General features: G+C 39.3%; 1 protein-coding gene across 1 annotated transcript in view; it reads left to right on the top strand.

Annotated features, from left to right (window-relative positions):
- The window catches only part of ENPEP (glutamyl aminopeptidase), a 71,614-nt gene that overhangs the window by 21,143 nt on the left and 25,873 nt on the right, over positions 1–24,598 (top strand). Inside the window, exons 3-8 of the mRNA XM_089527070.1 lie at positions 1,606–1,737; positions 7,583–7,703; positions 10,828–10,982; positions 12,353–12,466; positions 15,306–15,440; positions 18,237–18,302. Of these exons, the coding sequence (XP_089383196.1) occupies positions 1,606–1,737; positions 7,583–7,703; positions 10,828–10,982; positions 12,353–12,466; positions 15,306–15,440; positions 18,237–18,302 (723 nt within the window). The remainder of the gene's footprint in view (positions 1–1,605; positions 1,738–7,582; positions 7,704–10,827; positions 10,983–12,352; positions 12,467–15,305; positions 15,441–18,236; positions 18,303–24,598) is intronic.

Genomic DNA, 24,598 nt, shown 5'->3' with positions numbered 1-24,598 from the left:
AACAAGATAACAGATCTCTTTTTATTGTTTTATGTTTGGGAGGTGCCATAGTGTAAATGGCCAAAATACTGTTTATAATTCTATGTGAATGGATCCCATTTAAGGGGGACTTAAGCAAATTAAGTGATGCACTGAGGTGTGAAAAATATTTGGTCATGATTACTATTGAGTTCCCACTATTATATGTTGTGGTCAAACATCTGTGGGCATTTCCAGTATTATCTTATCCATAGTGATAAGCATAAATACCTTGAGACATATTTATCCATAGACATTCTTACTATATTCCCCTCATCCTATCCATTTCATATTCTGAATTCAAGTACGGTTTTTTTAATTTACAAAAGGATTCTGAGGAGATTTTCACATGGGAACAGGATAGGGGTGGGATCACTCCCCCTTCCTTATCCCGTCTTTAACCTGTCCATGACTGTGATGATGCGAAAGGCTTTCAAATCATAGTGCCAATCCCACCATTAATGTGTCATTAAAGCAGCATTGCATGAATGCGAACTTCCGTTAATGCACAATGTTGCTTTAATGACAGGTTAATGGCAGGATAATGACGGGATCTGCGAGACTTCATCTGAAAGCCTTTCACACGATCGCCGTCATTCACACTTCCCAGACGGGATAAGTGCGAATCCTGTCTGAAAGTCCTTCCCGTGATTGCACAGGAAGGACAGAAACATGATGGAACAGGGATGAGATGACCCTCGTCTCGTAATATCCTGACATAAATGATCCTGATGAAACCTAACAGTCATAGGATTAAAAAAAATAGATAGGAATAAATGGTCAGTTATTGCAACAGAGAGATGTAAACAGAGGAGTTCCCCAAGGATTTCTATTTGAATCACTGATTTTTAACTTATTCATAATGATCTGGAGTCTGAAAAGGGGAAATTATAAATACCATAAAAAGAAATAAATTCAAGAATAAAGAGGAAATTAGACTTGTCAATATCATATTGCTCTTATCACGCTACAATGCTGTGATGAATCTGTATTTGGAATATATGTTATGTTTTGGTCATTACACCACAGAAAAGATAATGAAGAGCAGCTAAAGTTGCAGGTAAGGGCAACCAAAACAATCACGTGGTAAAGGTCCCCTATGAGGAAAAATTACAGTTTTGGGATGCTGTGAGGCACATTGCACTGTTATAATGCTATTATTATTCCACTTTAACTGTTATGGCTGCCTCCTGTGGAATTCTGGGCTTTCTAGTTTAGCAAAGTCTAGGAGCTCTCTGATTGATATACCTAAACTGCAAATTCCAGGATTCCACAGGAGGCAGCCATAGCATTTAATGTAGAACAATAACACTATAACATGATATTCAATATTCACCAAGGGAGACACACTGAAAGTGTGTGAAAGTATTATGGCAAATTTCCCCCGTCTTCTGTCATAATACAAAAACCTAGTGTCATTGATGCTGAATAGTGGGCGCTTTAGGACAGATAAAAGTCAATAGTTCTTCATATGATGTATAATTCACTCCCATCCTGCAAATAAGGGGATCTTTTACACAGCATTGCTTTACTTGTAAACAACATACCATGTGTAATTATTTCTCTTTATTTCTGCCCAACTTTCAGGAAGAAATTCCACTGTCTAATGGTTGGACTCGGACATCATTCCAAAAATCTGTCCCAATGAGCACTTACTTGGTGTGTTGGGCTGTGCACCAGTTTGATTTTATAGAAAGAATTTCCTCCCGAGGAGTTCCTGTAAGTCCAATGTTCATAATAAAATTTCCATGTATTTTCCAATGGTTTTTGCTTTGCAGAAGGTAAACAAAGCAGCTGCTTTAATTAAATGGCTTGTTATGGATTTTTTCCTTCTTGTTCTTTTGCAGAAGAATAGAAACCTTGTGTAGAAAGGCCTCTTCTGCTATTTCCCTGCCCCCCATCCCTTTTTAAAGCCTTGGGTCAAGGCTGAACATTCTGTATTACATTAACGATGACCATGAGATTTAATTGAAAGTAATGGGATTCAATTTAGTTCAAACCAGCAGTAGCTGGGGTTCCCATCACAGTGAGGAGGAGAGTCCACTCTAGATTTTAAGCTGAATGTTAAAGGAGTTATGCAAAATACTGAGCCTGTCTTGCTAATTTACTTAAGGTTTGGACTAAGTCTTAAAACGGCCCAGGAAGACCCAAAACATAGTGAAAATGCCCCCATGAAATGTCAGGGATGATGGGAGTTGTAGCTCTTCACCTCTGGCTCTAACTCACCACCTTGTTATGCAGCAGAGCTGACCAGCTTTGGTCAGTGGTTAATGCTTTTCTGCAAAGCAGCAGAGTTTCAGAGAATAGGCTGAAGATCCTGACAAACTCTCCAAGCCTTCTCACTCTTCTTCCTCAGATGTCTCCAAACTTCTCCAGGATTCTGCTGGCTCTTGTATCTTCACTCAAGACACCAGACAACTCAGTAGTCTTATATAAAAGATCTACTTTATTCTACTATATACAAATACTATATGCCCTACAAAATCACAATCTCCAATACTCCACAATATCTCCAAACTACTCCAACTACCCAACAAAAAACATTGGCAAACATTGCAATTATTATAGCCATTGTTAATCACCACCCACTAGTCAGTTTCCACCCAGTGGGTGTGTACATTCATTTTGATTGGTTCACATAGTTCAACCCACACTTAAGACCAACCCAAGTATTTCATCATTTTACCTTGTACACTTAATGAATCTCAGGTGTTTCCAATTGTACATTCTATAATTCTGTCCTTGACTTTCAAGACTTCTAAACTACATTAGCTTTTTCACCTGTGTAGCTTCTTAATTGCTCTTGCTTAGTCATTGTGACTTTCACATACATATTTTATTTCTATTACTGTATGTCCCATGTTGCATTTTCCTTAACATGAAATCCCCTAGAAGGCATTTGAGGGCAATGTATTTTGTAGAAAAAGGTTTACTAGGGGTAACGGCCCTCCAAGGTCTCCTGGGGAGCTAATGCAGCATCTTAAGCTTCCACAGTTTTTCTGTTCAAGTATTCCAACCATTAACACAATCCAAACTATTTGGGTGGGAAAAGAGAATACAGTAGCTGGTTGTGCCAGCTTCACTATGTCCCTATTGCACAACCTCACTGCCTGCTGCATCCTGAAGGGTAAAAGTCTGAAACAGGGAAACCTCTGTACTTGTGCACACTCTGCATGCAATTTAGACCCTTGCTTGGGCCTGGGGAACCTACATGCATACAGAAGGCTTTCTTCTACAGACCACAGTACTACGTAATGTAGAGCAACTGCCTTGGGAAGATGGTTAAAATAATCTTCTTAAGTTCTAGCCATTTTCTACTGTTTGGGGGGAGAGCTCAGAAAGTTTAATTTTTAATCGTAATCCATTCCTATTGTGCACTGTAATGTTTGAAAAATTAATATATTTTCTTTACTTGTTACAATGTAAGGGGCATTTGATTGTATTACATGCTGCTTTTTTGATATTATCATTCTTTTTTCTTTTTCTTTTTTTTATAAGAAAATAACTTAAAATTGAGAGGGGGAAAAATCCCAGTCAAAATGTTTCTAAAAATGCTGAAATGTTCCCTTTAAAAGCAATGTAACTAAAAAACATTACTCCTCATATAAGTGAAGTAAAATGTTCTCACATGCTATATTCTTTTTGAAAAGTAACTTCTTTAGATCCTCATAACAGATAATCATGTTACTTGTAATTCATTACTGATTGAAGCATCAGTTTATCCTGAACCACCTCAACTAGCCCACTGCCTCATGTAACTGGAATAGTGTCCTGACATTTGTACTGAAGTTGGATTCCACCACTAATTCAATTGGCTCCTGAGGAAAGAGTATTATTTTGTCCTTCACTTCAGGCAGCAAAGTTTCTTGGGCTAATCCTTTTGAAGGCCTTCTTTCCTGACCATGGAGAGAACTGGGTGAAGGGGAAGGGGATATGGCAAATGATGCAAGGCCAGGGAGAGAACATCCCTGCTCTATCCCTCATTTGTATGAATTATTGAATACTTGAAAACAATTGTGATCTAATGCATCAGGCATTAATTAAAAATAATAGAAAGACTTTCATTATTTGTAGTATTTCATTGGATTATTTGGGCTTTAATCTCAGAATGATCGTTTGTTTCTTTCCAGATAAGCTTCCTTAATAAGTTTCAAAAATGGCATGCCTCAGTTTCCTTATCTTCAAATACAAGCTTCTCATTTCCTAAATAGTTTTGCAGATCAGGTTCCTCAATATTCTTAAGAGCTTTGGCTTAAAGATTGAATACAATTTTCTTCTTTAATTATGTCATTATGCAATTTTATATATGAAAAAAAGATAACAGAAAGTTTAGCTTCAGCTCATCCATGGAAGTGAGTGAAATGGTAAAGTGGCCTTAATTTTCCACCTCATTGTGTTTGCTTACTTAATTACTCTTTTAAAGATAAAAACAAATACTGAGGGTTTTTTTACAGGGGGGGGAAGCTCCTGGGGTTAACAGTAGCTGTCAGATACAAAGCCATTCTTGTTTTCAGCAGTGGAATTATCTGCCCTAAGTATACACATGCTTTCTGAAAACATCTCTGGAAAATTAGAATGGCATTGGGGCATTTAGAAAATATTGTCAGGATAAACTCTGAAGAAAATGTCAGCCAAAATTCAAGCTTTGTGCAGAATGTTGTAATGCTCATTATGCTTATTAAAAAGTATGAGCCAACAAGCCAGTAGCAACCCACCAGACATAGTGAATGGTCTGGTGTGCACTTCACATCACTTCTAGTTTTGCTGTTCCAGATAAACAGCAAACCCAGAATATTAGTTGAGGTTCTAAGTGGCTTTCATGTAGAGCTGGTGAGCAAAGACCTTGGAGATGATTAATTTAAAACCAAATTATTCATTAACACTTTCAACAATGATTATAAATATGTATGTATGTATGTATGCATGTATATTGTTAATGTCAACAATATTATTTTGGAGGAACAATCACTGTTTTTAATTTCTTTAATTCATTGTTGTTATTTGCCATCAAGTCAAGTTGGACTTGTGGCAACCCAATGAATGGAAGACCTCCCAGAGATCCTGTTACAACAGCCCTGCTCACATTTTGCAAACTCAATACTGTGGCTTCCTTGACCTGTAATGCAATCACCCTTTTTTCCTATTGCCTTCAGCTTTGTCAAGGGCTATTGTCTTCCCATTGAGTCACATCTTCTCATGACATGTCCAAAGTGCAATAGTCTTAGCCTAATAATTTTGAGAGTGTTCAGGCTTGATTAGCCCTAGGACTCATTGATTTGTCTTTTTGACATTCCATGTTTCCACATTACTTTTCTCCAGCACCACATTTCAGATGAGTTCATTCTCTCTCTTTTAGCTTTAATTCATTATTTTTATCATAGTATTTTATTAAAATATATTAACAGTTTCTTAATTTAACAGTAGATCAGTTTAATTACTGGTATTAATTTTGTCAGTTTTCTTAACATTTTAACATTCATGAATAATATTCTTCTTTAACGTTCTTATGTTAATTAATCAGCTCTAACAATAAAGTCTCAAAGCCTTCTTGATTAGTTCCAATTAGAGTAGAGCCATTCTCTTGATTGCTGAATGCAGAGGCAGTTGTTGTTGTTGTTGTTGTTGTTGTTAACTGCCTTCAAGTTGGCTTCGAGCCATGGTGACCCTATGAATGAAAGGCCTCCAAGTTACCTCATTGTCAGCTGCTTTGCTTAACTCCTGAAGATTCATGACCATGGTTTCTTTGATTGAGTCTTTATGCACAGCAAAGAGCGCCGTGCTGCACAGACATCATAATTGCACATGAGTGTACCAATGGCACTCTGCCAAAAGCGGATTCTTTTTAGGCCTTCCAGAGGCCATGCCGTTTGTCTGCTGTGGCTTCCATCTGGGCCAGAAAGGGGCAGCATCTCCACGCCTTTCTGCCAGTGTGTATCCCCCTTAGAAAGTCTCTTGGAACTGCTTGCGTATCAATTTTTAAAAGATAAGAACCTCTAAATTCAATGTTATAAGCTGAAAAGATGTAGCACCAAATGAAAAGTGAATAAAGAAGAGAGATGAAAACAAGATGGTAATAGCTATCCCATAGTGGAACAGATTGTCTTGGAAGCTAGTGGACTCTTCTTAGGTGGAGCTTTTTAAACAAAATTGGATGCCCAGTTTTAAAGAATACTTTAGTGATGGGCTCCTGCACTGGGAAGGAATTTGAAAAGATCAGGCCTGCACAACATATGGCCTGGGGGCTACATGTAGCCCGCCAAAGAATTTTGGGGTGGCCTACAAGGATGTGGAATAATTTCAAGCCTCCTCTGTTGCTCAGCCTTTTCTTGAGGAGAAGGCCAGGTACCGGAGGAGGAGGATGGTCAAATGCTTGCCGAGCAAGGCTCCTCCACCATCTGGCTTTCTCTTGAGGAGGAGTACGGGCAGCAGAGAATGGGCAAATACTTGCCCTACAAGGCTCCTTTGCAGCTTGGCTTTCTCCTGAGGAGAAGGCCAGATGGAGGATGGGGATGGGTGAACATTCACAATGCTCCTCCGACCGAATAAAATTTTACTTACTCTTCCGCTGCTCGGGTTTCTCTTGAGAAAAGGATCAAGCAGAGGATGAGGATGAGGATGGAATTAATATTAATTATTATTAATTAACAATTAATTAATTAATATTTAATCAAAACCTATCTGCAGCCTGAAGAAGTTAGCCTATTTTAATTTTGGCCCCTTCATACTGCCAAGCTGTGCAGGTCTGGAATAGATGGTCCTTGGAGTCCCTGCCAACTCTGTGATTCTAAGAAAACTAAGCATGAGTTCTTAATGTTGTCTGAATGAAATAAAAGATTTAATGAGGTTGAAATGCTGTAGTGCAGCTGGATGTTGTTAGTTTTCTTATTATAATGACCTAGAGTAAAAACAGTTCAAGGAGAAGAAGAGCCAAAATTGTTTGATTTGGGTGGCCCTTTTCTTTTTCTAAAGCTTGCAGGAAAAGGTATTGGATGATATATGTCTTATCCTTACAGCTATCTAAAGGAAAAAGGAAAGTATCCCTTATTCATATGTGTATCTGACATAATTACTAGCCCCACTTACTGAAGTAAGCAGTTTGGGGAAGGTGTTTCCTGAAAAATGTTTTGCATACCAGACCAGAAAAGTTAACCCTATTGTATACTGCTCAAAGGTATACTCGAGCTAAACCAGTGTAGCCCTAAAACCAATTTAACAGAAGCAGGGTGAAAATCTACTGCAGTTGCATTGGACAACACTTTAGTAGAAGCTGTTCTGTAAAGCAGTTGTACAAGAGCTTGCACAACTGGCTGCACAGCCAGATGTGCAAGATGTTGTGCAACTGTTTTCACAACTGGTTGTGAAAGAGATTGTGTAACAGGGTGCACAGCAAATTTGTACGACTGCTTGTGCAATGGAAACTGTATTGGGCACCACCCTTGTTCTGACTCTGAAATATGTAACTGCTAGTTTTACATGGCTTTTACTACCTCAGTGACATAATTTGATATAGGCCAATGAGACTTGCTTGAAATATCTCTAGATCTATCTCTCCTTTCCTTTACAGCTTCGCATTTATGCTCAGCCACAACAGATACACACAGCCATATATGCAGCAAATAAAACTAAAGAGATCTTTGATTTCTTTGAAGATTACTTCAGCATGAACTATTCTCTTCCTAAACTGGGTAATTATTGTCCTTTCTGTCTCCCAGTGTATGTTTTTTTGATTCTCATAATGTTGTTACTGTTCCATGGATCTTCCAAAAATCAAGTCTACAAAAGATCATGCTGTCAACTTCTTTATTTGAGTTAGTCTCAAAGGCTAGTCTACAGACTAACACAGCTATATCTTTGAATTCTAGAAGTAGCTAGTTTCTTATGGGCAACTGGGAAACAAATTGTTACTTTAACAGTTTAAACTGTAGTGATAACTAAGTACTTTGGGAAATCTTGGAACTATAATGGATCACCAGAGCTTATAAAAGTAGAGATTTGGAACTGTAACTGGTTTTTAAAGGTTTTTTTAAAAAATTTCTATATTAAAAATTTTTCTCAACTATTCTTCATTCAGCATGCATCCACATTGCAGAGATAATCTGCTTTGACACCACTTTAACTGTCATGCAGTGGAATTCTGGGAATGGTAGTTTCTGACAGAAAAGGCTAAATTGGTCACACAGAATCATAGATTTTGAAAAGACCGCAAGGGCCATCCAGTCCAACCCCCCCTCACAAAACTACAAACCCCAGAATTTCATACCATGGAGCTAGTGCCATTAAAGTGGTGTTGAACTGGATTATTTAAGCACTGTGGATGCAACCTCAGAGAATTTCATAAAAGTATGAATGAAACTCTCCATTCAATATAAAAATAAAATGTAACAAAAACAACAAATTAGAATTAAGCAGACATTTTTTAAAAATCAAAGCAGAAAAGCAAACAGAATGAATTTTTCAAAAACCAAAACCTTTTGATCCTGGGGTTCTGATCGCTGTAGTCCAGTGTGGTTATTTTCCCAACTCTACTAATTATTTTTAGTAACTTTTCAAGATCTTATGCAAAGAGACTTCAGTGTTACTAAGTCTCTTAGCAACATTCAGCATAGATATAGAGAAGAGTAGAAATAATATGGCATTTCAATATGACATGGAAGCTGCCTTATGACCAGGTCGATTTCTATATTTATAACCACAAAAAATTCCAGGTTTTATATTCTCTCCAGTATATTTATTTTTCATTTTATTCTGATTTTAGGCTTTTTTTTTGTTCTTCTACTTAAGTGTTCTTCTGTTGTTTCTTTTTTATTATATTTTTTATTCTTGTATTTATACAATGTGAGGCAAAAATTACTTGGCAGTTACTGATGCTGAACATCCCTTGAAAAGTTTGGGGTTATCTATATATTGATGTATGATTTGATGTTTATTTGATTTTGCTACCGGTTTAATTCTTTTATTTTGTTGCAATTAAATTTATATTATTGCAACTTGCATTAATAAATACATCTGTCAAGTGGTTTTCACCTCACCTTGTATGTCTGTGAAAATAGTAAAATAGTTTATTATTTTAATGAAAAAGTCTTGACAAATAATGGTTAAGAAACCAAAATGTTTAAAATATATAATTTAAAATAAAATATTTTAGCATTATGTGCGGATGAGATAAGCATTGAAGACGTTCTGTGTTAATACTGATTAAACTTTAAAAAGTCAATTTTCTTGCTGAGAAACCAGTTGGAACAAAAAAAGACAAAATGACTTGATTCTACTGTTGTCGTTGTTGAACCAGTGAGTCACATTTTAGCTTTGCCCATTTTGGAATCAATTTGAATTCTATGCTAGACTAAGTAGCAGCTCTGTTATGCCTCTCCAAGGGATGCAGAGTCCATAATTCTCATTTAAACTGGTATTGATTGCCAGCCATGAAGACATGACCCCTCATGTTGTGGTGACTAGAAGCAGATGTTGTTCATTATACAGGGATTTAGTTTACTTAATTTGCCAATAAATATTTCTTAGTCCCATTTACAAAATCCTTTTACAACCTAATCACAGGAAAACATTGTAGAGATTAGTTTGGCATTACCAATAAAGAAGCAGAATCTATCCCTGCTGTGTGGGGGACAGACAGTGCCTGCCTAGAGCCTACTACCAGAATAGTAGTTGTATGTCTGTTTGCAGGCAGCTGGAAAAAAGGGCTTTGGCTCTCTAGATACTGTGGAATAGCAACTCCCAACAGCCCCAGACTGCCTGGCCACTGGTAAGGGGTGATGGAAGCAGTAGTTCAGTAACATTTGGAGGTCCACAAATTGCTAGACCTACTGCAGAACATGTGCCTCATACATAGGTTCTCTCTTTCATATCCTGTGTTTGATTGAGGAAGATCAGTATCAACACAAACTTTATCATAGGAAGGAAATACGCAGTGCTACAAATTCCCAGCAGCCATACCTAGCAATGGTGTAGAATGCTGGGAGTTCTGTTCTAGCAACATCTGGAAGGAGGCATGATCCCCAGCCCTTTTACAGAACCACAAAGAGCAAGTCAGACAGGTAATCAGACTTAGATACCAGGTGTGCTTCAATTTTGGGCAGAACCTCTGAATCCAAGCAATAACAAGCATCAGGGCAGACTGAATATATTCTAGTTCCTAAAGCAAAGGACCACACAGTGCCTCCTCACCTGCCATGTGCAGAAACCAGCCAGGCTGGCAAGTGAATCCTACTTCAACAATGGAGATGGCACAGTATTGTCTACTACAGAGTTTCCCAAACAATTTGAGGTAGGACACTGACAATTATATCTTTCCCCATTGAATTAGGGATTGGTACCATATTTGTATCCATTGTATCTCTGTCTGCCTGCCTGCCTCCTTGGAAAACCAGCGGGTTTCAGCAGCCAATGACTTGTGGACAGACAGTTGTCCATGGACATCTCTTTGACTGGCACTGCCCTTCCACACCCAAAGACAGCAGCCCTAGCTTAAAGGTGCAGGCAGGTTGCATGATATGGACATAACTCTGCCTTCTAGTACCTACTCCCTACCAGAGGTGGCAGCCAGAATGAGAACACTGCCTAATGATACAACCGACTCTGTGCTGGTCAGATGATCATGTAGATGCAACAGTTTATACAAAAGCTGCTTCCAACATAAATGTATGCCAATAAAAGGACAATAAAAGGCTCAAGTATCTTGACTTGGGAAAGTCAAGGAGTGAAAAGTTGGCTTTGACCTGTTCTGGGAAACAAGGGAGGTGTAATAATGTCAATGCTCAGCCAAACCCAACTCCCTTTTTCCCCCATATGTAGACAAAATAGCCATTCCAGATTTTGGCACTGGTGCCATGGAGAACTGGGGACTGATCACTTACAGAGAAACAAATCTCCTTTATGATCCACAAGAATCTGCTGCTTCTAACAAGCAAAGAGTAGCTGCTGTGGTTGCCCATGAACTTGTTCACCAGGTACGGTTTACAAAATATTTTACCATGAAGACACTAAAAGGGAACACTACACTCAGGACACTCAGGAATAATTTTTCCTATAAATAATTGGATTCCTCTCTATACTGTCAGCCCTCATTATCCACAGATTTTATCCATGGATTCAAGCATCCATGTTTTGAAAATATTTTTAAAATATATACATTCTGAAAAGTTAGCCTTGAAGTTGCCATTTTTTACAAGAGACATCATCTTACTGTGGCTTTATATTTAACGGGACTTGACCATCCAGGGTTTGGGTAACAAACCCCAGTGAATACCAAGGGCTCACTGTACAATTCTTTCTTGATTGTAAAATATGTGGCTTAGGCTCATTACAGACCGCCTGAAAGTGCCACCGAGGAGCCCCAGTGGCCAAACCGCGAGGCTCCCTGGTGCTGCAAAAAAGAAGCGCCAAAATGGCGCTTCTTGTTGTGGGCGCTAATGATGTCACGAGGCGCCAATGGTGCACTCGCTGCGTCATTTGCACCACATGATGTGCAGACGCTAAGCGTCTGCTACATCAAGATGGTGGCCCCCATGTAGAACGGGCGCCGCCATTTTGTATACGCTCCACACGTGCTAGGGTTAAAGGCATCCGGAAGGGATGCCCCTTTCTAACCCTAGTAAGTGCGGGGTGCGTACTTTATGCCCTTTTGTAACAGGCCTTAGTTTGAAAATATCAAAAGACTGAAACATATATAGATTTATCTCATGTACATCCTATATTATTAGCTAGTACAAGCCACTGTATTCCCCATCCCCATGTACGGATGTGAAAGCTGGACGTTGAAGGATGAAAATCAACTCATTTGAGATGTGGTGCTGGAGAAGACTGCTGAGGATACTGTGAACAGTCAAAAAGTCAAATAAACGGGTCCTGGAAAATATCAAATCTGATCTCTTCCTGGAACTCAAAATGATCAAACTGAGTCTGTCATACTTGGGCCAAATTATGAGAAGGCATGACTCATTAGAAAAGACAATAGTGCTAGGAAAGATAGAGGGTAGTAGAAAGAGAGGAAGACTGCAAGCCAAATAGATGGACTCAGTTAGGGAGGTCATGGGCCTAAATTTGCATGACCTAAGTAGAGCAATGGAGGATAGGAGGGCTTGGAAATGTGAGTGATGGTCGGTCAATTCAAGGGCAGTTAACAACAACAGCAAGAGGTTTTGAAACCCTGTAAAAATATCTGCATTAAATAAAGGTTGTATTATATAAACAACATAGATATGTGTTGTGCATGCATTGTTTTTTAAAAAACAAAAATGCTTATTTTTGTTTTTTATTTTTATTTTTGTTTTATTTTATGTTTAAATTAGAAATAAATAAATAATGCTTCTTTTTGCAGTGGTTTGGAAACATTGTGACCATGGATTGGTGGGATGACCTTTGGTTAAATGAAGGATTTGCCAGCTTCTTTGAGTTTCTGGGTGTAAATGCTACTGAAAAAGATTGGCAGATGGTAATATTTAAGCACTTACACTATATGTTATTGTGGAATGTATATTCTGATAGAAATGTTTAGTAAAAGAGCTGTGAGTAAAATGTAAATCCTAGCTCTGAGAATGCTATCTGCCTTCTACCTGCTACTTCTGATTTGTGAACTTGAATGGCTACATTGACTTACCACTGAAAACAAGCCTGAATTAGAAGTTAGTATGATGTTTCTACATATGGAGACAGGGTAGGAGGGCTTCAGGAGATGACTAGGTGAATATTAGGGAAGATATTCTGTTGTTTGTGGGTTTTGAATGGGACATTTTCTCTAGAGAAATGGCAGAAATTTTTACCTATTGGTAATCCATCCACTAGATACATTCATTAGGTATTGACATAGTATACTGTATATATGGCCAGGGACATCTCATTCAGCCCTGGAAGTTGATGCAGAGCTTGGAAGGTTTCTGGTTTTGGACATGCTGTCTAGGGAATTTAGGGATGACATATTTACGCATTCTGAGATGAGGTCAAGTAAAATGCAGACTGTAGGTTCTCCTCCTGCAAGTAGTATAGATCTAGTGGAGGGACAAAGTAAACCAGATAGGTTTTGCTAATTCATACAGAGCCAGCATGGTGCAGTTGTTAGAATGTCAGTCTAGGATTAAAAGGACCAGAGGCCTGCAGTTATGAAGCCCCTTAGTTATGAAGTCTGGTGCATTTGATCCAGTTACACTTGAAATCTCTCTCCCCCCCCCCCCCCCCATTATTTTTGCAAAGATAAAGCTGTGGGGATAACTCCCGTATATACTTGACTATAAGTCAACTTCATGCATAAGTCGAGGACAGGTTTTGGGGCCAAAATTATGGATTTTGCCATGACCCATGGATAAGTCAAGGGTAAAACTTGAAGGTTCCTTCAGTGTATGTATGTGTGCATACAGCAAAAGAGACTCTAATTGAGGCTTTTTGTTTCAGCGTTTGCTTCCACTTTGGTTTCAGCCAACCATGTTAGTGTGGCTGAGAGAGGGACTCTGTTTGTCTATCAGCAATTAATCACTCAGGACTCTTTCTGCTTGGTGCAGGAGAGAAATAATCTGCTCTGCTGACTGTATGGGGAAACCTGAAAGAGCTGCTATGACATTACCATACTGGCCTGTAAATAAGTTGACCTGGGATTTTGGGGTCAATTTTTGGGCATAAATGTTTAGACTTATAGATCAGTATATATGGTATATTTCCCATTCTCCTTGCAGGAAGTGTATTTAATAAATAAGTACTGCTCCTTATTCTGAGCCTTCGTTCATACTGTGACTTCATTCTGTTTCTCCCTCACATTCAAGGGAAACCCTCCTTTCCCTAAATCAGATTTGGTGGTTGGTATAGATTTATTTGTTTGTTTTATATCCTTCCTTTCTCTCGACATTTGACCTAAGGTGACTTACAAACAATTAAAAAAAAAATAGAGCTAAAACCTATTTGACACAAAAGTATTTTTTTAAAAAAATTAAACAATCCTATTAAAAACACTAAATTAAAATATTTAAAACACATCAAAAATAATAAAAACACAAAAGCATAACAAATCCCATTAAAATACTTTTCTGACAGAATAAAGAGCCAAAGACCTGACTATATAAAAAGGTCTTTTTATATGAGTTCAGAAAGAGAGCAAACAGTGGGCCAACTGAGCCTCCCATGGAAGCAGCCACCAAGAAGGCTGTGTACAATATACAACAATTTAAAAGTAGCATATTAGTTACATGATATCAGGGGACAATGAACAATGCATTACATTTCAAAAACTAATGCTAACTTTGGGCCAGTACATACCTGCAGGAAGTGACACGGTGGCGGCGATACTAGGGGTCAGGAGTGCACAGCAACCGCATGTTCCTGAGCCCTAGTACAGGTGGACGGTGGCATCATGATGCCCTCCTGTCCATACAGGGGGCGCCATGACGAAGCCGATGCCACGCAGCATCCAGAGTCACTTCCAGGAAGTGACGTCATGGCGGCGCCATTTCTCCTTTATGGTTCCACTCCCTGGTCTGGAGAACCACAGACTGGGAGAGAACAAGGGAAGAAAATGACCAGTCTGGGTGGCTAGCAGCTGTATGAAAAATTGCAATTGCTGTTTCCTCTCAATAAGAAAAGATGAAAAGTAGGGAAGGGAAATCAGCCTCTCCATTAAAAGATAGTCCTTGCCCACCCAGTGATCTCTCTACAGTGAGCCCTCCACATTTGCTGGGGATAGGAGCACAGGACATTTGCAAGAGGTTGACCATAGAATTGCACAGGGTGACCTACAAATGCCTAAAGATATGTTCCTTCTAAGAATCTCTAAGTATTCCAGTGCAACTTCTGGCAGATGTTGACCATAGAGTCATACTGGAAGACCTAAAGATTCCTAGAGATCTGAACCATCAAAATCTGAAAAAGTAAAAGCTGCAAATGTGGAGAACTGACTGTACACACTTTTTTCACTGGAAACATTCTCATGAGGAAAAGGTCAGCTTGGATATAAGCCCAATAAAACATGCCTACCCCAAAGTCAGCTGATCCCAAAAGAAGGAAGAAAGTGACAGATGTATTTTGTAGCAATTAGGAGAAACAGAATTGTACAGTTATCTGGATGAGCAAACAGATTATTTGGGAAGGAAAACAAGAAAAAGACTGCAAGAAGAAACAAGCAGAATGGTTGAATGATAACCATGATGTCATGCAGTAGTCCTTATGACAGTATCTGTTCCAGCACAATTCTGGTTTAAAAGGCCCATGTGGATAAGCTTTACTCAGTAGCATCACTGCTTTCATTTCCTGTAATAGTTATTTGGCTTTTCCTTCTTCATTTTTCTCCACAGTTGGACCAAGTGTTAATTGATGATGTGTTCCCTGTGCTAAAGGAAGACTCCTTGCTTTCTTCTCACCCTATTGTAGTGCAAGTTTCATCTCCAGATGAAATAACCTCTGTGTTTGATGGCATATCCTACAGCAAAGTAAGAGAGACCTCATGTTGTAAATGGAAATAAAGAGCAAATTAGATGTGAAGCGGAGTGCATTTTCCTTTAATAATAGGATAATCTGGTATGGAAAGCACTGGGACAACAATTACATCTGCAAATCTTTATTGTATGCCAGAGCCTATATTTATTCAGGCTTTTACAAGGTGCCAATCATATACAAAACTAAAAATAATCAATACTAAATTAATCCTTATGTGTAATGTATGTGCCTTCCAGTTGCTTATCAACTTATGATGACCCCATAATTTCAAAGCATTTTCTTAGGCCAGGAAACCTCAAAGTGGTTTTGCCCCCTCTTCAAAAATATAGTTTACAGCACATGGTATTCGCTGGAGATCTCCCATCCACGTTCTCACCAGAGCTGAGCCTGCTTAGCTTATAAGATCAGACAGGATCTGGTGCCTTTAGGGTATTTTAGACCTCTTAAATTAATTCTTATACATAAGTCTAAATTCAATTAGTCCCAAATAGAATATACCATTGAATCAGTTGGATTTCCTTACCTCTTGACTTACTATTTAACAATTGACCCAATGGTTCTACCCTAGTTGAATCTAACCAACAGAATTCTAGCATTGCACCCTAGAAAACTGATGAAGAGTTCATACTTTACCCTTTATATTTGGTTCCAGGTCCTTGAATACAAAAGACATATAACATATATCAGTTGTGAATGATGCATTGAGATTTAAGTGACCACTTTGGTATGCAGTACATATACTTCCAGATCATCTCTTCCACATAAATTCAAGGGAAAGTGCTCGTTTGAAATGCAAATTCACTATTCAGACTTGACACCTTACAGGGGTGTTTTGAATTCTGGCCCCAATCAGGCTGTGACTGCAGTGACTGCACAACCCATTACTGAAGAGGCCGTCACTGCAGTCCCAAGCTGCTCCAGCCAGAAGTTGATCTAAATCAACTCCTTTGTAGGCCAGCTTTTCCCTGTTTGGTGTGGCCTCAGCACAGCTTCCAGCTGCTTTGGGGGCATGCATCATCTAAACACCATGCTCCCAAAGCAGCTGGAAGCCACCTTATTTGGCCTGTGTGTTTCAGGCCATAATTAGATGTTCAGGCTCAAGTACAAAAGAGAAAATGTGAATTGGCCCTGAGGACTGTGAGTTACAATGGGATTGCCAACTCCTAAATATATACTTATCATGTATGTATACTTATACCTACCATATTGCACTCATCCTAGCCCTTTTGTCCTATACTGGATCAACTCAAGGACCAGCATAGTTTCAGTGCTGGACTAAGGTCAAATCCCCACTCAGAAGAGATTTGAATGCTGAATCAGCCATGGAAACCCACTGACTTTGGTCGCATCCTCTCAAGCTTAGAGGAAGGCAATGACAAAACTTCTTTGAATATATCTTACCAAGAAAACCCTGTGAAAGGGTTGCAATACGTACATATCAAAGGGATATGACAAAAAGGAGAAGGAAAAGGAGAAAGCTTAATCATGCATGAATCACTACGTACAGTGGTTGGTTCATACCATTTCTTTCCTGAAGCGGAAACTGAAGCGATATCTGGGTGGAATGACGATCAGCAAAATTGCTTATAACAAATCATTTAGATGAGCAATTTATCCTGAGCATGGATTAGGAAACTGCCTTATACCAAGCAGGGCTTTAAAAAGTTACCTTTTCCAAATTCCAGTGGGCCCTTGGTATGAATAAATAATCGGTGGGTGTGGAGGGCTGACTGTATAATGTCTAGAATCCCCAGCCAGCATGGCTACAAGGAAATTCTGAATTGTAGTAGAAAAAAAGATAACTTCTCCCAGTTTAGATATCAAGTCAGATTATTAGTCCATCTTGCTCAGTAGTGCATACACCAGGGTAATTATGGGCCTCCTATTGTTTAAATCCAATTCCCATCATCCACCAGTACTGGGTATGCTGTCCAGGGCTAATGAGAATTGCAAGACAGGAGTCTTTCTCAGCACTGCCTAGCAAAGCCAGGAAGAAAACCTGGGATTTGCTGCATGCAAAACATATGTCTGCTAGTTGAAGTATGGCCCCTTTTAAATTGGATTGCCCCAGTCAAAGGGTGGGAAATGGGGAGCAGGTAACTAACTGTAAGGAGAGCATGTATTAGCCTGTAACACAGAACAAATGGCTAGATCAGTTTGCCAAGTGGATCTGGTTCAGATTAACCAGACAATGCATTCACACATAAATTTTAAAAGCACCCGAAATGGAGCTGTGAAGAATGTAAACCAGAACCTCCCATAGGCTAGAATTTCTAAGCATCTTGGCTTTTTTTAGAATCAGAAATGGGAAAAATAAAAAATAGATTTCAGCAGTATCCACTGAAACCACAGAAACCAAACAAGGCCTTTGGCAGAGTTATTTAGAGGCTGAAAGGGTGGAGTTTGCTATCTGTTGCTATGAAGCCATCTGTAAAGCAGGCAGCATTTAAGGTGAGACTCCCACAAACCACTGTGAATTGTTGATGACCAAAGCCTTGTTTCAGCTCTGTGGCTGTTGGCTCATTCTGGGTTATGTTTATTCTCACATTGTGAGGAGGAAGCTTATGAGCTAAAGAGATGCACTGACTCTAAATGAAAAGATTTTAAAATAGTGTGTGTGCATATTGTCATGTTGTGTAGAAATAATAAAGTAATAAAGCGCATGCTTGTTGCCATGTTGTGTAGAAGTAAGGAAGTTGTGTAGAAATAAGGAAGTTATCAGTGTTTCTTTAAGGCTGAAACTAGTAGAAAAGATTTGTTATTTATAATCCTAATTTCTATCTGTTTAGGGAGCCTCAATTCTTAGAATGCTTGAAGACTGGATCTCACCTGAAAAATTCAAAGCTGGATGTCAGGTATGCTGCGATATGTGAAAAACCAAATCTTGGAAGTAAAAGAACTAGTTAGTTATAACTAATTTCTTTTTCCAGTAACACAATTATAACTAAGATAAATTATAAGTGTACATTACTAGGGAATAGCTTCCTTGTTTTAGTGGTATAATGGTAACTCTCAGCTACTTTTACAATTATATATTCTTACTGGATCGTGGCACAGGAATATGACATGGCTCAAGTGTTGACTCATGTTGTACAGTACTTCATGCTGCTGCTGCCTGTTGGTTTGTTGAGACTGTTGAGGTGAAAATGAGGTAAATAGGAAGAGTGTGTGTTTTCTGTCACAGGTTAGCAGTTTGTAGCATCCAGATTTTTAAAAGTAACTAAAAGCAACTCTTTTTGTTACCTTTGAGCAACATAGAAATATGTTTTGTTAAAATAGCTACAAAGGTAATTAACTCCTTTGTGTCCTATAACTATAATGATAATTATTTTTAAAGTAACTTTTTAGTTCTGTGCAAAATAGTCACCAAAGGGGGGCATCATAACATGAGGCTATACTGAACATACCTACCACTGAAAACATTAGACTTTACTTGTAAGTATGCATGTTTAGAATTGTGCTAATCCTAGTTCTAACCATAATAAAGGACTTTTGAGATTTTTTTTAATAACGTTTTGGATTCAAAAGTAGTTTAGGGGATTGTGTATATCTGTATCATTAGTAAACAACAAACTAAACATGAGTTAACAGTGTGATGCAGCAACCAAAAAAGCCAATGCAATTATGGACTGTATCAATAGAAGTATAGCGTCTAGATCAAGGGAAGTATTAGTCTCACCCTATTCTTCTTTGGTCAGACCTCACCTGAAATACTGTGTCCAGTTCTGGGCATCACAGTTCAAGAAGGATGTTAATAAGCTGCAGCGTATCCAGAAAAGAGCACCCAAGTTTATCAAAGGCCTGGAAACCAAGCATTAGGAGATAAAATGTAGGGAGCTGAATATGTCTAGTTTGGAGAAGAGAAGAACAGAAAGGTGGCATAATAGCTATCATTAAACATGTCAATAGATGGTGCCAGTTTGTTTCACTTTAGAAACTGGAGCATGAACCAATGGCTTCAAATTAAAAAAAAAAGTTTCTACCTAAACTTTAGGAAAAACTTTTTTTTTTTACTGTAAATGCTGTTCAACAGTGGAATACATTGCTTTAGAGAGTGCTGGACTCTTCTTCTTTGTACGTCTTTAAAGAAACGTTGGACAAGCATCTTTCAGGAGTCCTGCATGGCAGGGGGTTGGGCCAGATGGCCCTTGTTGTCCCTTATATTACTCAATGCAGTTTATCACATGGGAGGAATTTCTCTTCATTTTGAATGAAAAGAAAGTGGGGCCAGAACACATTCATGTAAATTCGCTAGCTCAGCGAATTTACGTGAATTCAAATTGCATTCGAACTGAATTGCCATTGCCTAAAATTGCATGTGGTAGTCTATCACACAATAACGTGAAACCCCATGATTGCATTTGGACTGACTTCCCATTGCCTGAAATTGTGTGTGGTAGTCTATCACGCAATAAAATGAAACCCCATGATTGAGTTCAAATTGCCATTGGATTATACTTCCAATTTCCCTTGTCTGATAAACTCCAATGTGACGTTTACTATACCAATAATTTGAATGTACAGTCTGCCCTCCACATTCACAAAGGTTAGGGGCACAAGATCTCAGTGAAAGTGGAAAAAACACAAATATGTGGGGAAAGGTGAGAGGTGTGTGTGCACGCTTTCATCTTCTCTCTATGTTTGAACATCCCTACCACCTTCCTGAATGCTTTGGCCCACTGAAGAAAGCAGGCCAAATCATGGATAGAAGAGGAGTACATGTACATGCCCCTTCTGCCTTCCCCAGGGACGTAGCCAAGGGGGGAGGTTCTTGGGGTCCAGACCCCCCCTTCCATTAGAAAAATGAATGGTGCGTGCTGCTGCGCCGCCGCACCCAAGCCCCATTATAATGGTGGCACTTAGTCTGGACACCCCCCCTTCCTAAAATCCTGGCTACATCCCTGCCTTCCCTCTTGTTTGGCCAGCTTCCCTCAGCTGGCCAAAGCATGGGGGAAGTCAGGGTGTGTGAGAGTGCCATCCCAGCTGCTCTCTCCCTCCTAGGCTCTCCCCCCCAGGGAAAAGCATGGGAGGGAGGAGGAGAAGGAATGTGCATGCTCCCTTCCTGACTATACCATGGACAAACTCATGAATTATCACATCCACAAATGTTAAACCCACAAAAGTGGAGGGCTGAATGTATAGAGATGTGCATGTTATCCCCTCCCATATAAACAGTGCCCATTTCTCCACTGAAGAAAGAAACAACTGTTATTCAAGTAGTGTGTGCCCATATGGGTGAAGAATAGAAAACGGATATATTTAACATATATTGGTAATTCTCTGTTGTTGTGGTGTTATATACTTAGCTCTAAGAAGACAAGGGGAAAAAAGGAAATATAACATGCTTCTCCCCATAACAAAGGTGGTTCTGACTCTCTTCTATGCAGTAGAGTATATACTGTTCTGACTTTTCATAATATTAGGGTTTACTTCAAATAGACATGTTGAGCATAAGTGGAGGCTCTGACAGGCAGCCCAAAGTCCCACATCAAATCTCTAAGGAGGCAACAAGAACCCTAAGATGCTGCAGTACGTGGTTTTTAATTCTGCGTTCTTCTTAGTCTCTGTCTCAAAACTTCAGTATCTTTTGTAGTCTTCCATGTTCTACTCTTCATGTACAGATACCTAGACAACATTATGCTTAGCTTAGTGAGGAGATGTTGAAACGAGTCCCACTTTCTAGAGGATTTTCCAGTTATAGTCAATATGGGCCTGTTTCCCTGTAATTTCTCTGACAAAGGACATATATGCCACCTTTGCATGGCCAGTAAACCAGCATTCAGCAGTAAACCATAATCCCTGCAATTTCATAACAGTATACATTAGGCATAAGCCAAATCTGAGAGCCAATAAGGTGTCGTGACTTGAATGTTGGATTATAGTTCTGAGAGACCAGGATTTGAATTTCTGCTCAGCCATGGAAACTTTGTTCGAGTCATACTCTCTCAGCCTCTGCCTCGGGGGAAAGCAGTGGCAAATCTCCCCTGAACAAATCTTGCCAAGAAAAGCCCATGGTAAGCCCATGGTAGGTTCACTTTAGGGTTACTGTAAAGCAGAAAGGGTTTGAAGGGACACAACAACCACAAATGTATTTCTTGCTGCCCTGATAGGGATCATTAAGAACACAGCAAAGCCTGGCAAGATTACTGTTTTGGACTACAGCTCTCAAAAATTCCCTTGCTGGCTAGGGGATTTGGGAGATGTAATCCAAAAACGTAACATTTCCAAGCTCTGTTTATGGTATTTATTTGTCTGGTTCCAATTCCAGAAGAGTGACCGTAAAATACAGCTGCAGGTTCATTCAGCTTCCCCCAGTTCTAAGGTTAACAACAATGGCATTGTATTTATTGATTTTTACATTTTGCAGGTTTTGTGGATGTTACTTTTTGGACTACCAAAAAAAAAATAAAAAAAAATCTGACCTCTCAGAATTCCCCAGCCAGCATGGAAACTGTCATCCAAAAGAGTAATATTTCCAGGCACTGAATTACAGTCATTAAACTACAGTATTGTTTAAAAGAAATAGCTTCCCCTAACCTCATGTCAAGTTGTTACCCTTCCATTTTATACCACAGATGCACCTACAGCCAAGAATCAGAACTGAAATCAAAAAGTGATAAAGATAGCAATGCTTCCATCACTGGTGTCATGCTAGTAGAGAAAGGTAACAATTATTATGGAACAGGCTAATTGAATATGTTGCCTTCCACTTTTGTTTCCATACCATCAGCCAACTTTACTCCACAGGCAAGAGGCAACACACTGACACACCAGAGCTGTATGCACAGTAGTGTTATCCTGCGACTACCTTTGTGGAAGCACACAGAAGCAGCCAAGAGTGAGATAAACAGCACCATCTACTGTCTCATGAAGCTGACTCCATGTCTAAGAAGTTGATAGGAAGGAAATAGGTGATTTGCTTCATGGAGAGTTTATCAAAGTAAATAGTTACTTGTGTATTAGGAAAAAAATGTGGCTTTTGCAGTCAAGTATCACACACATTGACTGAAGTGAAGTGAGTACTGGGGAGGCACCAAGCAATGAATAAAGGTACGGGCAGTCAAAGTTTTCAGATAAGAATTTATACGTAACCAGTGTTGACAGATAGTGCCAATGGGTGCATCTACACTGTTGAAGTAATGCAGTTTGACATCCACTGTTGTACCTCTTTCCTATGGAATCCTGGGATTTGTAGTTTCAAAAGGTATTTAGCCTTCTCTGCCAAAGAGTGCTGGTACTTCACAAAAGTACAAATCTCAGGATTCTACAGGATGGAGCCATGACAGTTAAAGTGGTGTCAAACTGCACTATTTCTATGCTGTAGATGCACCCATTGTCAGTGGAGTGGTAAATTTTAGTTCACATTTTAAAGGCAGTTTCAAAAGCTTTAAACTTATTCTGGACATATGATTTTGCACATCGGATAGCTCTTCTACAGTTCACACTGTATCCTGGATGTGTGTGTGTATGTGTGTTTGTGCGCACGCCTGTGTGTATGCCTTCAAGTAGCTAGCCAATTTGTGGTAACCCCATGAATTTCATAGGGTTTGCTTAGGCAAGAAATACTCAAAGGTGATTTTGCCAGTTCCTTCCTCTGAAATAGAGCCTACAGCACCCTGGATTTGTTGTTGTTTCTGTTGTTGCTGTTATGTGCCTTCAGGTTGCTTCTTACTTATGGTGAACCTAAGGCAAACCTATCATGGGTTTATATGGGACTGAGGTATGTGACTTGCCCAAAGTCACCCAGTGAGTTTCTGTGGCTGAATCTGGAATCAAACCCCAATCTCCTGACTCCTTGTCCTATGCTCAAACAACTGCACCACATTTGCTTACCCTGGATTAACCACCCCACTAACATCAGAGTAGCCAGCTGCCACTACAAATAAAAGTCATGTGGAATTAGTTGCCTGCAGGGGGGCATTTGTAATGAAGGTGTAATGATGTTCAATTTCAAAAGCTACGTAATGAATGAGAATGGAATCACTTTGATGGAAAATGCAACATTGTTAGTTTTTTTTCCCAATTTTAAGGGCATATTAGGGACATTTTGACTGGGTTTTTTTCAAGGTTATTGCCATGCTAGTGTGAGTCCTGAGGTGTTTTTTTATGTAGCAAAAGAACAATTAATAATCCAATGATCAGTAAAGTTCCTTTGATTCAATAGTCTACTCTCATTTGCATTAGCAGTTGGATTAGGCTTTGATATATTGAGGATCTCTACATTCTCTATAGCCATGCCTCCAAGGACAGATCAAAAATCTTTGCAGCTGTCTTGGTCCTTATAAACAAACACATTCTATAAGTTTTTCCCCCCAGAGGCAGGCATATGTGCAATTTGTAAAACTAATGAGGTCAGTTTTCCATTCAAGACCAAATTATCCCCAAATGCTGTGCACTGGGATACATTTAGGGACCACTACAACAACATTTTGTTGCTAGGAAAATCCAGCTCACCCCGGCTGCTGTGAGAATTGAAGCTAAGCTACAAAGAAACAGGTAGTGGCAGATGATATATTCATCCCTCCCAATCAAAAAGTCCTAGAATATGTATCCTGTAACACCTGTTTCTTTTACATCACTGGATATATTTCCTAATATGCCCAACATGGTCCATTCATTTAGGTGATAATGTAAATTTTGTAGCAAACTAGGCACTTAGTTAGGTCAGGGGTGAGCACTTGTGGAGGGACCAGGGATACACCCACCCGGATTCCACTCCAAGGACCTCGGGGGGGGGGCTGCCTGTGTTTGTTTATGTGAGTATTAATCACTTGTAGGCTTAAGATGACTCCATAAATTCCATAGGGTTTTCTCAGACAAGGAACATTCAGAGTTGATTTTGTCAGTTCTTTCCTCTGAAATATAACCTACATCACCTGAAATTTGTTGGCTGTCTCCCATCCAAGTACTAACCAAGGCTGACCCAGCTTTGTTTTGAAGATCAGACCCACCCATTTTTCCTGGAGGCTGCGCTTGGAGCCTTGGGAGGCCCCATGTTGCCTGTGGGCAAGACAATTCATATCCCTAAATTAGATCCATAAAGAACACATTATTCAGCAAAGTGGTTCCAATACAATCGCTTTATCAAGCTTACCTATTCTGTTTTACAGCTGACATCAGGTATAAGTTTGGCAAGAGAAAAATTATGTCT

Source organism: Sceloporus occidentalis, unplaced genomic scaffold, assembly GCF_023333645.1.
Source record: "Sceloporus occidentalis isolate IW3139 unplaced genomic scaffold, rSceOcc1.0.p SCAF_5, whole genome shotgun sequence".
Lineage (NCBI taxonomy): Eukaryota > Metazoa > Chordata > Lepidosauria > Squamata > Phrynosomatidae > Sceloporus > Sceloporus occidentalis.
The sequence above is the reverse complement of the archived record's forward strand: the minus strand, read 5'-3'. Positions and strand labels throughout refer to the sequence as shown.